This window comes from Canis aureus, chromosome 19 (genome assembly GCF_053574225.1).
Source record: "Canis aureus isolate CA01 chromosome 19, VMU_Caureus_v.1.0, whole genome shotgun sequence".
Lineage (NCBI taxonomy): Eukaryota > Metazoa > Chordata > Mammalia > Carnivora > Canidae > Canis > Canis aureus.
In genome coordinates, this window is record NC_135629.1 from 56161844 (window position 1) to 56176948 (window position 15105).

At 60.2% G+C, this 15105-nt stretch overlaps 1 protein-coding gene and 1 pseudogene across 1 annotated transcript; both read right to left on the bottom strand.

Annotated features, from left to right (window-relative positions):
- Positions 1-3508: 3508 nt before the first annotated feature.
- Positions 3509-4418, bottom strand: LOC144291144 (U1 small nuclear ribonucleoprotein C pseudogene; annotated as a pseudogene).
- A 4581-nt stretch (positions 4419-8999) lies between these two features.
- On the bottom strand, positions 9000-12592 carry FEM1A (fem-1 homolog A). The gene has a single exon (XM_077860381.1). The coding sequence runs from the start codon at positions 12459-12461 to the stop codon at positions 10425-10427; it is 2037 nt and encodes a 678-aa protein (XP_077716507.1). The 5' UTR covers positions 12462-12592; the 3' UTR covers positions 9000-10424.
- Between the last annotated feature and the right edge of the window lie 2513 nt (positions 12593-15105).

Genomic DNA, 15105 nt, shown 5'->3' on the forward strand with positions numbered 1-15105 from the left:
GACGTGGGATTCGATCCCGGGTCTCCAGGATCGCACCTTGGGCCAAAGGCAGGCGCCAAACCGCTGCGCCACCCAGGGATCCCTTAGAATATTTATTTATTCATGAGACACACAGAGAGAGGTAGAGACACAGGCAGAGGGAGAAGCAGTCCCACCCGCTGTGGGACTCCATCCCAGGACCCCAGGATCATGACCTGAGCCAAAGGCAGATGCTCAACCACTGAGGTACCCAGGTGCCCTATTTTTTTTTTTTTTATTTTTTAAAGTAATCTCTGCACCCAAGGTGAGGCTTGAACTCAGGACCTAGATATTAAGTCGCATGCTACACTCACTGAGCCAGCCTGGCACTCCTGAACCCATTTTAAACCCCAAAACTGACCTCGCTCAGAGTAGAAGCTTATACCGCTGGGCTTATTTTATGGATGGGGAAAACAGTCTCGAAGGGGTGAATTCTGCCCCCCGCCCCAGGTCACACATGGGTCAGAAGTGGGGGGATTATAGTTTCCAAGGGAAGGAGTGCAGGAAGGGTGAGCTCCGGCTGGCTGAGCCAGGAAGCTGCCACAGTTCACTCAAACATTAACTTTGCAAGCCTTTCCCTCCCTTTCCTGGGGCCCAGGAGGGCCGGCCCAGCTGAGTCACCCAGGCCGTCAGATACCACTTGTTATTTTCGTCGCTGACTCAGATTTTGTCGGGGCTCAGCTTCCTGGAGCCTCCGGAGCACTGAAGTGAAACCTAGGGAGGAACCCCGGAAATCAGCTTCCAGGGTGCGCCGAGGTGGGCCGGGTACATGGACGGACGGTTTCTGATCACGGGGGCGAGAGCTAGCAGCAAATAACTGGCCGATTGCAGTTCATTTGAGCAGCATTTATTGAGTGCCTACTGCATACCCGGATTGTTCCAGGCACTGGTGTGCCATGGGGTGGGGGGGGGGGGGCAAAGGCAATCGCACTCCATCCTTTGCTCTTCTTTCAGGTGGAGGCGGAGGGAAGGGGGTGGTGAATGAGTCTTCACATGAAGGAGCCTGACAGCATCAGGAATGGAGGGGTATCAGAAGGACTGAGCGCTGAGATGGGAGTGGCCCAGGAGGGAAAACTTTGCCCCAAGTGGCCAGGGAAGGCCTCTCTGAGGAGGCGGTGTTAGGGCCAAGACCCGTAGGAAGAGGAGCTGGTCATGATGAGAAGAGCTTGAGGACAGGAGTGATTTTTCTGGGCAGAGGAAACAACTTGTGCAAAGGTCCTGGGGCAGGGCCCTGCCCGACATGTTGGAGGAACACGAGGAAGGGGAGAGAGGGTGGAGGGGAGGACAGGGAGGAGACAGGGGGCTCCTGGAGGGCGGTGGGCAGAGGCGCACGGGCCCCAGGTGCTCACAGGCGCCCTCTGATGGCTTCTCTGGGGAGGACAGACCGGGAAGGGGGGTGCACAGCCCTGAGCCTGGGGCCAAAGCAAAGGCAACAGAGCTGATGGGGTGATGGGGTCCCTGAGAAACTGCGACCTGGGACAAGTTACAGCCCCGTCCTGTCCTGGGCCTCCTCCTTCCCATCCGGACGCGGTCCTAGCGACTTCAGGCCTGGGACTCCAGAACTCTGCGGGTCCCTGTGTCACTCCAGCGTGTTTAAAGGACAAGCATTTTGAAAGCCCGGGGCCGGTGGCGCCTGGGTGGCTCAGTTGGTGGGACGTCTGCCTTCGGCTCAGGTCGTGACCCCAGAGCCCTGGGGTCAAGCCCGCATAGGGCTCCCTGCTCGGTGGGGAGGCTGCTTCCCCCTCTGCTGCTCCCCCTGCTTGTGCTCTCGCTCTCTGTCAAATAAATACATAAAATATTTGAAAAGAAAAGAAAAGAAAAAAAAAAAGGAAGGAAAATCCTGGGCTGGATGAACTTATTTCATCCTTCCAACAGCCCAGGAGCTGGAGACTATCCTTGTCCCCAGTTTATAGATGAGGAAATGAAGGCCCAGAGAGGTGAAGTCACTTATCCCAGGTCACACAGCACTGAAGTAGCCTTTAGGGGCAGAAGAAGGAGCCGGTGTCTCTCTACTGGGTTCCAGCCCATTCGGGGATGGTGCAGACTGTTCATGCATGGCCTCCGTTGCTTTTGTGTGTGCCTGTATGCTTCATTCTGTGAAATAGTCCCATCCCCTTTGTGGCTCCCGGATCTGTCTGGGTCACTGTGGTGTCTTCAGGGCCCAGCACAGCGTGTGGCCCGCGGTAGGCGTTCAGAGAGTGGATCCTTTGGAGGAACAGGATTGGGGCGCCTGCTGCACGCAGGCCTGTGCTGGGTGCTGTCCCTGCCCCGCGGAGTTCCCTGGGCAGCGGGTGACGACCATGTGGCTTCATCCCCCCACTTATCCAGCCCACATTTATTTTTTATTTTTTTAAAGATTATTTATTTATTTATTCATGAGAGACACAGAGAGAGAGAGAGAGAGAAAGAGAGAGAGAGAGGCAGAGACACAGGCAGAGGGAGAAGCAGGCTCCAGGCAGGGAGCCCGACTGGGACTCGATCCCAGGACCCCAGGACCAGGCCCGGCGAAGGCAGACGCTCAACCACTGAGCCACCCAGTCCGCATTTATTGAGCTCCTACTGGGTGCACTATGAGGCTCACCAGACCCCAAGGTGACCCGAGACAACCCGGTTCTGTTCTCCCGGGGCTCACAGTCCACCGCCAGAGGTGGGGACCGGGACCCGGGGCGGGGGTTAGGCCTGTGATGGAGAAGAGTAGGGGCTGCAGAGGCCGGAAGGGGACCACTGGCCAGCCTGGGGGGCGGGGGCGGGGGTAAGAGAAGCTTCTGGAAGGAGGAAGTCAGCCGAGACCTGAGGCCTATGTTGGAACGAGCCGTGGGCTGGGGGGAGAGCTCCTGGAGGTGCGCGCGGGACGCACACGGGCGGGCGGCTGGGGGCGCACACCCCCCGCGGCCGCCTGCCGAGAAATGGGGGGCGGGAGTTTTTATTTTTTAATGTCCCCTTCTCTAACAGCCGTGAGACACGAATCAGTACCGGGCGACTAGTTCTCGGAGGTTAAATGCTGGGTCCCTGCCCGGCTGCCCGCCAGGGGGCGCGCGCGAGCCCCTCGTGCTTGGCGCTCCGAGACCAAATCGCTATTATTACTTAACAAAGTCCCTTATTCGCCGAGCACATTGTTTAACACCTGCCTTCCCCAGACGATGGGCTCGGATCTGTTGATTCACTGCTGGGCCCCGGTACCTGGCTCGCAGCAGGTGCTTAGTAAATGAATTTGAAAAAGAAAATTTAAAAATGAATTTGAATTAATGTGCACATTTTATTATCTTTAAAATAATCTGTTTGCGTGCCTGGGGGCTCAGGCGGTGAAGCGTCTGCCTTCAGCTCGGGTCATGATCCCGAGTCCCAGGTCCGGCTCCCTGCTCAGCGGGGGGGGGGGGGGGGGGCGGGGGGGGGGAGCTGCTCCTCCCTCTCCCTCTGCCCCGCCCCCTGCCTTGTGTTCTCTCTCTCAAATAAATAAAATCTTTTTTATTTTATTTTTTTTAGCTAAAACAGTTGACAATTTTATTTTCATATTTCACAATACAAATGAAAATTGCTTTTTTTTTTTTTTTTGTCCCACTACTCTCCTGCAAAAACTATTCTCTCTTTGATAGGAAGGGGAAGCAAGTCTTCCTTGTCATGCTGTTAGAAAACACCCAGAGTCACAGCACCGTGATCTCCTGATGAAGTAGAACAAGTAATATAAAATGAATATAAAGAGGTTCCTGTCTCTCCTTATCTGTCTGGTCGAGTCATTCCTGGCCGAGTGGGCACCATCATGGGACGGGCAGGAGGTCTCATCACTGGGGGCCCAGGCATCATTGGCATGTGGCCTCCCATAGGTGGCCTCATTCCAGGAGCAGGTCCCACTGGCATCATCCCAGGAGGAGGAGGGCCCATCATTGGCATCATGGGAGGGCTCCCCATATGGGGGCTGGCATCATACCAGGGCGAGGAGGACTGGGGAGACTGGGGGGAGGTGGGATCATTGCCCCTGCAGGAGGAGGAGCCCAGAATGGAGTAGGAGGTACCTTTCCTGGTTGAGATGCAGCGGTTGTTTTGTGGATCAGGCTCTGAGCCTGCTCTCCCATCCATTTCTGACAGCAGTCTTCCACATTCTCTGTGTTTCCTACCACTGCAGTGTCTTTCTCACAGATGGAGAGTCATGGGTGAGGTATGTGTCGCACTAGTCACAATAAAACAGGCATGTTGCTCTGCAGGCCGTTGGCCACTCTGTCCCGCCTAAAATCTTTTCTTTTTAAAAAAGTTTAAACAGACAAGCAATACTCTGTTCCATGTTTCCTTCCTGCCTCTTGGTGAATGTCCTGCTCGTTCGTTTTGTTCATTGAACAGTGTGTATTGAGCACCTACTGTATGCCAGGGATGGTTTCAGAGCTGGTGGACAAAATGTCGAGTAACATAAGCCCTGTTGTTGCCCTCACGGGGCTCACATCTCGGCGGGGGAGACAGACACACCGCTAGGTGGCTGGTTGCAGGCAGGGTGGTCCTGGGTGCGATGGGGGAGGCAGAGGCCACTGTGGGGGCGCTGGAGTTGGGGGCCAGTTGTGGGAGGCTTCCTGGAGGAGGCATTCCGGGAAGGGAAGGCTACTGCAGGCGGAAGGTGGAGCCCAAGCGAGATCCCGTGGTGGGAGGTAGCTCGGCGCCCCCGGAGGGTGGGGGTGGGGGTGCCGTTGTGCTCGACCTGAGAACCTGTCACCTACCTGCCCCTCCTGCCCCCGAAGACGATGCTGCGCTTGTGGGGCTCCAGGGGTGCTGCAGTGAGCACGGTGAGCCACCAGGGGGCGCCACGGGACAGTGGTTCCAGCTCCCCCCTGCCTGGGGCTGGAGAGGCCCAGGGGCCGAGCCCCCCTTAGAGGGCCTGGGTGCAGGCCCTGCCCCGCCCCGTAAACAGCCCCACTAACTGCGTCTCCGGGCGCCGTCCGGTCCGATGCTGCTGGGGACCACGGCCCAGAGAGGGCGGACACCTCCTCCAGGCCCCCAGCAGGGTCCCTGTCACCCCAGCGCCTCTGGGCCCGGAGCGTTTATTTTTAGCGGGTCCGTGGCCGCGGCCTTTTTATAGCCCCGGGAGGTGCCAGGGTGTCCTATTTCCAAGGGAAGTTTAGAAAATTGTTCTCGTCCCAAGGAGCTTCCTGACCTCTCAGGGGGGCCTGGCCCAACGTCCCGTCTTCCCTGCTGCTCCCCTGGGGTCCCCCAGGCCCCTCAAGGGGCTCCTCACACCCCGCGCCCCTACCTTGGCCCAGCGGGGGCTGCGGTGGCCCCGACGAGCGCCCCGCCCTCTGTCCTCTTACTTTACTTTTTCTATTTGTCCAGTCGTGTAATATATTTTCTTTAAACAGGCTTGAAAATTCACTTTTTTTTGCCCCTCCTGGGATCTGAGCCCGGCGATGGTCGCACAGCCTGGCGACCGCAGGGAAGCCACCGAGCTGCAGCCTCAGGCTGGCGAACGTGGGCCCGGGAAGCACTTGTTCACAAACTGGCCTTTAAATCCTGGTCATTTTCGGTAATAACGTTTGTAAACTGCTTTGCTAAACACACAATCGGTCAAGGAACATAAAGCTTGAAAGCCCGGGTGTCAGATGGGACCTGCAGCTCTGGGCGCCTCCTGTGCCCCAGGACATCCTCACGGACCATCGCCCGAGGTTCGGGAAAGCTCCACGGGCGCCGTCCTGACCACCGCCCCACATCGCCCAGTGGGCGGGCCTGTTCGCGGAGTGAGGGACCTGGACCCCATCAGAGCTTTGGTGGCAGGTTGGTGGCTGGAGGGCCGAATCCAGAAGCACCCCCACCAGATGTGTTTCATTTCACTTTTTTTAAAAGATTTTATTTATTTATTCATGAGAGACACAGAGAGAGGGAGGCAGAGACACAGGCAGAGGGAGAGGCAGGCTCCATGCGGGGAGCTGATGCGGGACTTGATCCCAGGACCCCAGGATCAGGCCCTGGACTGAAGGCTGCACTAAACCGCTGAGCCACCCGGGCTGCCCTCACTTTTTTCTTTTTTTTACTTTTCACTTTTTTCTTAATAAAATATTTTGTAACAGAGTTTTCAATTCCTGTGTAATTAATACAGGGATAGTAGTTTCAGGTGTGCAACACGGTGATCCCACACTCACTCCTATGCATTACGCAGCACTTGTCACATTGATATTTAACTTTTAAAAGAACCAGCTTTTGGGTTCATTGATTTTTCTCCATCCTTTGTGCACTTTTATCTTCTTTTTACTTTTTAAAATTTTATTTATTGGGGCACCTGGGTGGCTCAGGGTGTGGCCGCTGTGTCCCGGGATTGAGTCCCGCATCGGGCTCCCCGCAGGGAGCCTGCTTCTCCCTCTGCCTGTGTCTCTGTCCCTCTCTGTGTCTCTCAGGAATAAATAAAATCTTTAAAAAATAAAGTTTTGTCTAAGGAAACGACAACCAACGTGGGGCTCGAACTCGCCACCCGAGATCGAGTCACCTGTTCCTCTGACTGAGCCCGCCCAGGACCCCTTGTTTGTGCATTTCTTCCTCCGATTCCCAGTTTTCGCTCCTGGGGTTATTTGCACCCCTACTTCAGCTTCCTGAGGGGGGTTGGCACCCTCCAGGGAAGGACGATCCCACCCGGACGCCGCTCCCCTGGCCCCAAGTGGCGGGAAGGGGGACATTGGCCTTTGCGCCTCCCACGCAGGCTCCTGGCCAGGGCCTTCCTGCTCCACTGGCCCCGGTGCAGCCCCCCCACCCCCAGCTGGTCTAAGCTCCAAGCTCAAACCCGGGGACCTCTCCCTGGGCCTGGAGCGGCAGTGGCTGCCCGTTGCCCCGAGACCTCGGGAGGCCCCGCACCGCCTGCCTGGCCCCCCCAACCCTCGTCCGGGCACACGGGCCTCCTTGTGAATTCACGGATTCATTCAGCAAACTACTGCAGCCAGGCCCACTTGTAGGCACGGGGACACTACGGTGCACGAGCTGGTGCAGGCGACATTCCAGGGAAGGGGACACAAGGAACAAATAAGGAGGCAGATAAAAAGACCAGGATCATCTCGGGGCTTCAAGTTCTACGTGGGGTCAAGGACGGCTGAGATGCTCTCGATGACCTGGGAGGGCTTCCCGGAGGAGGGGACATAGGCTCAAAACTATTGGTCCAGGAGCTTTCAGGAGGGGACACTGAGGCATTGGGCAGGGGGTGAAGTTGCCCGGAGGGGGGGGTCTCCAAGGTCCCACCCAACGCAGTCTCGACCCAGTCTCTTCTGCAACCTACGGGAAGCACAGGGGCCAGGGTCCGGGAGGGAACTCGGGCTCCCTCGTCCAGGCCCTGTAACTGTCCCGCGGGAATCCACACCCGCCGGCTGCGGGGACACAGGGTCGGTGCCCTGCTGTGCCGCCCCTGGTGCCAGCGCTCCCAGGGCTGCGATGTGATTCGGGGCCGAGCTATCTTTAACTTGGGGCCGGGACGCTCCGCTCCCCTCCCTGTAAACACCGCTCAGATGACAGTTCTGGAATCCGGGGGTGGAGGGGGTGGCGGGCCCGGGCTCCCTGAGGGGGACACTCCCCCGAGAATTCACCCAGCCCTCTGCTCCCCCGACGCGTGGGCGCCCAGGACGCGGCGGTGACCCCTGTGGAGCTCGGGGGGCTGAGGCGGGCATGCCCCAAGCAGCTCCGGGGGGGGGCTGCAGGCGGACACCCCCAGCCTGGGCTCCCAGCCGCTCGGCTCGCCTTGCCAGTGACTTCAGGCACCAGGCCCGCTGGGAGCCTGAGCAGCCGTGCACCTGTCCCCCAGCTTACGTGACCCCGCTTTCTCTCAGACTAGAGGTCTGGGGCCACGAGCTCCTCCTCTGAAGCCCTGCAAGCCGATGCAGGGTGAAGCAACGAGCAGCTGGGCTCCCAGGCCACTGTGCCGGGTTGGGGTCGGGGTCTGACCCTGGGGCCAGGAAGATGCCCTGCGTCCTGCAGGCTGCCACCCGGGGACGCCTTCCCCCGCCCCAAGAACCAGATCCTCCACCGTTTGGAGCAGCGGGATCACCGCTCACTGTGAATCTGAGCGGCCTCTGTGAGCCTGGGGCTCAAGTCCCAATTCTCAGGTCTGAGCCCGGGGCCGCTTTCCTCTACGGCGTCTTCCAACCGCTTCCCCCGCTTGCCGAGGAGGAGCAAGAACACCCACTTCAGGAACGCCCGGGTGGCTCAGCGGTGGAGCGTCTGCCTTCAGCTCAGGCCGTGATCCCAGGTCCCGGGATCGAGTCCCGCATCGGGCTCCCTGCATGGAGCCTGCTTCTCCCTCTGCCTGTGTCTCTGCCTCTCTCTCTCTGTCTCTCATGAGTAAATAAATGAAATCTAAAAAAAAAAAAAAAAAAAAAAAAAAGAACAACACCCACTTCACGGGGCTGCAGTGAGCGGCCCAGGAAGGCGCGTGGGAAGGAGCCTTCATACAGCCAGGGCCCAATAATTGCTCTGGCGGCGCTGCATCTCCTGAGGCCGCTCCTGAGCACCCACTGATTCCTCTTCCAAGGCAACGACGTGGAGCGGGCGGACCCCAGTGAAGCCAGGAGACCGAGCAGCAGCCCCCTGGCCCAACACGCTGGGGAGGCCTGGCCATCCCTGTCATGCGGGGGTCCTGCCGACCCCATTCCAGCCCCAGGCCACACAGCTACCGGGGACGGGGAGCAGACTTCCCTCCCCAGCCAGCAGCGGCCCCAGGAAGCCCACCAGGGTCACGACGGCCTCTGGGGCCCCCCCACCTCTGCTGGAGCAACTCCAGGACAAAGCAGGGCTTCAGACTCAGTGGCTTTCCCTTCTCTTCCACGTGCACAACAGGCCACTTCCCCGGGAAATCTAAGCCGGCGGCCGCAGGACACACCCAGAAAGCCCCCGAGTGGGTGACGGTGGCCAGGGCCCTGGGCTCTCTGTGGCCCCCACCGCGGGCCCCTGGGCTCAACGGCCCCCTCTCCCGGCCTGCCCCCGGTGGCCCCGACCAGAGACTCGAGACTCGAGCATCAGCGTGGAGACTCACAACGTAACTGCCTCATTGCTTTATTTCGCGCTGTCAAGGGACAGTGTTTCCTGCCTCGACGGAAGCTCAAACCTGGCCTTGTAAATAAATAATGTCCTAACTAACACTGCAAATCCAAACGAGGCCGCTTCCTCAGTGGGCGGGACACCCAGGGACCCAGCGTGGGGTTGGGGGGGGGAACCCCCTCTCCTGGGCGGGGGCAGCTGCTCGCCCGGTCCGCGGCTGCCTGCCTGCGCAGTGCCGCTCCAGGGATCTCGAGGAGGCAGGTTCCCCAGCACGGGCACCTGGGACCCTGAGGGATGGGGACCGAGACTGCGTGTCACCTACGCTGGCACCGTCTTATCTGGCTGACTCAACAATGTACTTGGAACCTGCTCAAGGGGTCAGACTCTCGAGCCGCTAAAAAAAAAAAAAAAAAAACCCGGATGGCTAGAGCGGCCGGGCTGCCCACAGCTCGGGATCTGTGAGGCGGAAGCGGCCTGCAGTTTTCTAACTCAGAAACCGTGGGAACCGAACCCGAGCCAGCCCCGTGCTCGCTGGGTCGGGGGCTGGGGCCCCGCCAGCTCCTTCGGTGTTTGGAAAATGCTTCTCTTCCGGGTGAGGCTGGAGAGCCGGGAAGCCCAAGGAGAAGGCAAACAAGTGAAGTTCTTGAAAATGTTGCCTCTCTCCCTTTCGCCACGGACACGGAGGACCTTCGCCTCCCTCGCCGAATCCTCCACGCCGTAAAGCTCGCTCCTCGTAGCCTTGCCACTGCTCAGGCACGACGAGAACCTCGCTGGGCGAAGTTAACTAAATCTTGACCAAAAATTCATTAAAAAAAAAAAATGGCAGCACAACCTCAAGACTCCTGCCACACGTGCAGCCTGCCTGCTCGTGAATCAACACAACAGCAAACCAACGAAAGCAACGCGAGGGGCAGGCTGCCCTGGGCACAGAGCCCGGCCCACAGTGCAGCAGGGAGCGGGGTGCAAGTGCGCTGGAAGAAGTGGGTCCGGTCTTGCTTCTCGAGTCTCCGACTTTCGACCTCAGGAGCCCCCAGTCCCAACACTGCACTCGGCGCCTGGGCTCCTCCGGCCGCACAGGGGCAAAGCAGCACGGACCCCATTCTCAGCTTCTTCCCATTTCTAGGAGAAGGAAGGCAAAAGCTTCGATCCCCCTGCCTCCAGGCAAGGAGGCAAATCCTCTGAAACCCGGGCAGGCGGGACGAGTGGCGGGGCGTGCCTCTTCTCCCGATGGCAAGGACCCAGCTCTTGGAGCACGTGATCCTGAAGACTTTGAGCACCGACATCTTGCTAGTTCCCTTCTCCTCCCCGCAGAGGCTACGGGGCTGTGGAGGCTGGAAAGCCCTTCTGTGCCACCCAGGGGCTCAGGAAGAGAGTGAGAGCGAGTGTGGGCTCCGCCTCGCCCGGAAGCTCCTCTCGGGAGCCCATCAGTGTAGCTCGATGAAAGCCTCCAGCTCCTCGGGGATGAAGCCTTTATAGGGGATCTTGTTCTTGTCCAGGGCACGGGCCGCAAGGCACTGCAGGGTCACGTAGTTGAAAGGCTGGATGGTGCTCTTGGCCAGCAGCTTTTCATCCAGCAGCTCGTAGGCAGTCTTCTTGAAGGCATTGGTGGCATCCATGTGGGCACCCGCTTCGATCAGGGTGTTCATGATCCCCGGGCAGTTGTTCTGGGCCGCTATGTGCAGCGGCGTGTTGTTGTCAAAGTCCCGGCTGTCCGGGTCAGCCCCACAGTCCAGCAGCACCTTAACCACCTGGAGGGAGGGGAACCTGCCCACCGGGTAGCGGCCGACGTTGGTGGTGTCCTTGTCCACAGCCATGTGCAAAGGAGTGAAGCCGTTCTTGCCTCGCGGGGCACACTTGAGCAGCCTGTAGACGGTCTGGTGCTTCAGGTGCTCCTGGTCTGGCGTGCACTCCACTTTCTCCAACAGGTAGAGCAGGTGGAGGATGATGGCCAGGGCCTTGGTGAACTGGGCCGAGTCCCCCGGCTCCTTGGGCAGCTGCAGGGCCCGCTCCACCTCCCGCACTCCCTTGCACAGCACCCCCATAAGGTCTGGGAAGCCGATCTGCGTGCCCAGGCTGCCCTTGGCCGCCCGGTCCTGGAGCACGTAAGAGAAGAGTTCGGCAAAGGACAGGAAGCTGCTGGCGGTCATGGGGCTCAGCGGCTCCAGGTTGCTCTGCTGCATGTCCAGGGCGTACTTCCACAAGCGGATGCAGCGCTCGAAGTTGCCCGAGTCGGCGTACACCGCACCCCGGTAGCGGATGTAATAGGACGTGTCCGGGTGAGAGGGGCCCAGGATGCGCTCTCGGATCAACAGCGCCTGCATGCGCATCTCGTCGGGGTCCGTGATCAGCGCTTCCAGCTCCTCGGTGGTGTTCACCTCCCTGGAATAGTCGTAGGCCAGGACCAGCTGCGGGGGCTCGGGTTTGGGCAGGTAGGCGCCGCCCTGGTGCCGCAGCTCCATCGCGCGTCTCCAGTGCTTCAGGGCCCCGAGCAGATCCCGCTTCTTGTCCACGTAGGTGGCTCCCAGCAACTCCAGCGCCTCCACGGCGGCTTCCCGGCTGGTGGGGCAGCAGCTCTCGTAGGAATCGCCAAGCGGTTCCTCCGCCGCGGAGGAGCCTCCGCAGCAGCGGGCCCCCTGGGGCTGCGCGCCTGCCGGGCCGGGGGCGGCGGCGGCGGCGGCGGAGGAGGAGGAGGAGGAGGAGGAGGGGCCCTCCCGGGGCAGCCCCGGCCGCACCCCGTCCCCAGCAGGCTGCTCCTGGATCAGGTACTCCACGATGTTGGTGTGGCCCGTGACGCTGGCCGCCAGCAGCGGGGTCATGCCGTAGCCGTCGCGCTCCATGCGGGCGTTGCACCCCAGCAGCAGCTGCAGGATCTCCAGGCTGCCGGACTCGGCGCAGTCGTGCAGGGCCGTGTTGCCCTTGGCGCTGCGCCGGTTCACCTGGGCGCCCTGCTCCAGCAGGTAGCGGGCGATCTCGCGGTGGCCCTTGTAACAGGAGATCATGAGGCACGTGTGGCCGTGCCGGTTGGCCACCTCCAGGTCGGCCTGGTGCTCGCCCACCAGGTAGCGCACCACCTCCAGGTGCCCGTCGAAGCAGGCGGCGCGCAGCGGCGTGGAGTTGGTGCGCGTGGTGCGGTTCACCGAGGCCCCGCGGCGCAGCAGGCTGCGCACCACGTCCAGGTGGCCGGCGGCCGACGCGGCCCAGAGCGGCGGCGCGCCCTCGATGGTCTCGCCGTCGAAGTGCACCGAGCCGCCCGCCTCCACGCTCGCGCCGCACCGGTCCACCAGGTACTCGACCACGTCCAGGTGGCCGTAGCGGGCGGCGATGAGCAGCGGCGTCCCCCCGCCCGCCACCTCGCCCGTCAGCTCATCCAGCTCCTCCCGGCTGCGGCCGCTGAGCAGCTTCTGCAGCAGCTGCAGCTTGCCGTCGCGGGCGGCGTTGTACACGGCGGTGCGGAGGTCCATGGTCCGGGCTTCCGCCAGGCCATGGGCCGGCCGCCGGGGGACGCGGAGAGCGCGGGCTAGCGCCCGGACGGGCAGGCGGCAACCTTCACCGTCTCCCCCGCCGCCATCTTAGGGGCCTCTCCGGCGGAACAAAATGGCTGCCGCGGCCGGGCGCCGCGGACGAAGCGGGGGGCGCGCTGGGAAATGTAGTCCCGGGGGGCCGGCCTCCTCCGCAGGGTAGAGGGCGAACGGAGAGGGCCAGGACTACCACTCCTAGAAGGGCGCGCGCCAGCCTAGGCGAACTGGGAGCGCGGTGCATGGTGGGGATTGTCGTTCCCACTGAGACGATTGAGGCCGAAACAGGCGACGCGTGGACTACAATTCCCGCCGCGCAATGCTTTTCACGATGACTTCTGCGACCCGGGCAACTTTGCCTACGTACTTCCTGTGGCTCCTCCGGGCTCTGGCCCACGAGAAGCGCAGGCGCGGGCCGAGAGACTACATTCCCCGAAAGGCATCGCGAGCGACTCGGAGCCAATCAGGGGCGAGAACGAGGTTGACGGCCCGGGCTGATCTAGGTTTGGCGCGGCCGAGCTGCTGGCCGGCAGGGGGCGCTCGGGAGAGGCGGGAGAGCTGGCGGCGCCAGGACGTTAGGGGAGCAGAGGGTACAGGTGCCCTCGGGGTCGGTCGCCCGCGCTCTCTCGCTCGCCCTGCAGCCATTCATATGCGTGCACACCTGTACTTACTCACTCGTTGATACACTACTGAACATTTACTTTTCCTGCCTTCAACCCTCGACACCCTAAATGCAAAACCTAAATTGTTTTAGATCGGTCACCTGACCTAGGAGCTCTCCAGCCGTCCTCATGAGCAAAGCCTCTGGGGTTGGGGGCTTGGAGGATTTCCGTCCGAGGACACGGGGCAAGTTAAATGGCAGGCTCGGGATTTGAACCCAGGCAGCTTCTGTGGCTGCGTCCTTTGTAGGATCGCGCGCACGATGAAGATGTGGCTTCCCTTGTCCCAAATTAAGAATTCCCCAGTGGTGCCAGCAGAGCATCAAACCCAGTGTGGGGCCCACCTGAGCCCAGGCCCCCCGGGCGAGTGCACCCACAGGGCAACACCCAGGAAGCCTGAGGCCCACCCCCCAAGTGAGACCTTGACCCCCAAAGTTCTCCCGCCTGCACTTTGCTGCTGCCTGCCCCAAGGTTACTGAGAATTGTGGGAAAGAGGAAGGATGCTGGCATAGCCAGGAGGGTTCAAGGGAGTGTATAGTGTTCTCACACCTCCCAAGTTTTGCATGCACTGTTCCCTCTTCCTGAAACACCGTTCCACCTATGGGGCCTTCTTCGGGTGTCAACTGACACGTCAAGCCTTCCTGTGTGCGTCCCTGACCCTGTGCTCCCCGGCTGCCCTCCCCGGCACCATTGTTCTCCAGGAAGCTTAGGGAAATGCTCAGGCTGCTCTAACAGAGCGCAGCCAGGGTGGCCGTGTTAGGGCTCCCAGGGAAATAGAGCCCAAGGGTAAATGTCCTACACACACACACACAAACACACACACGCACACACGGAATTGGCTCACAAAATTGTGGAGGCCACGAAGTCCTCTGATTGGCCATCTGCAAACCAGAGGCCCAGGAGAGCTGGTGGCGTGATTCAGTCCGGGGCCAAAGGCCTGAGAACCAGGAGCTCTGATTGCTGACAGCGGGAGATAGGGATGTCCGCGCTCCAGCAGGGAGAGCAAATTCTCCCTCCCTCCGCCTTTTCGTTCTATCCAGACCCTCAAGAAATTGGGTGAGGCCCACCCTCATTAGTGAGGGCGTGTTGATTACCCGGGCTACCGATTCCACTGCTTGTCTCTTCGAGAGACGCCCTCACTCACATGCCCAGGAGACCGTATTACATGCGATCTCAGCATCTCACAGCCCAGCCAAGTTGACTCATATTAATCATCATAGTAGCTTGAAGGATGAATATTTATTTCCCACAGTTTTGGAGGCTAGATGCCGGAGATCAGGGTGCCAGCGTGGCCGGGTTCAGTGAGAGGCCTTCCCTGGCTCGTGGACGTCACCTTCTCGCTGGGTGCTCATGTGAAGCAGAGGGCTCTGGTCTCTTTGTCCCCTGGCAAGGGCACTAATCCCACCGTGGGGGCCCCACCCTCGTAACCTCGTCCTACCCTGACCACCTTTCAAAGGCCCCACCACCAAGAGCCATCCCATCGGTGTTAGGGCCTCAACATGTGGACTTGAGGGACACCAACATTCAGTACACAGCACATGGCTGCCTGAGGTTCCAGGAATTTCTGGATTGCTGCACATAAAGGAGGGAAAAGAAATCACAGCTCCAAGGAGGGAGAGGTGAGGACGGAACCCCTCGCACAGGCTCGGTGGGGTGCATTTCTTCTAGAGATGGGGGCATGTGTAAATGTGGGGACCAGAGGCAAAGGCAAGCTCTGAGTGTCCCTGGGTTCACAAGGGGTGGGACAGGGATTTGAACCCAGCCCCTCCAGCTCCAGACAGAACCTGTGGCCTTAGTCACAGCACCGTACGTGCCAGCAAGCTGTGGTATCTTTCATGCCATCAACTGAACTTCATTTCTACAGTCTTTCTTGTTGCACAAATGTTATATATTCTCTACAAAAACTGACAAAAACCCCAAAAATCAAGAAC

Coding starts and splice junctions, on each gene's coding strand:
- FEM1A (XM_077860381.1), bottom strand. CDS start 12,461: ATGGACCTCCGCACCGCCGTGTACAACGCCGCCCGCGACGGCAAGCTG.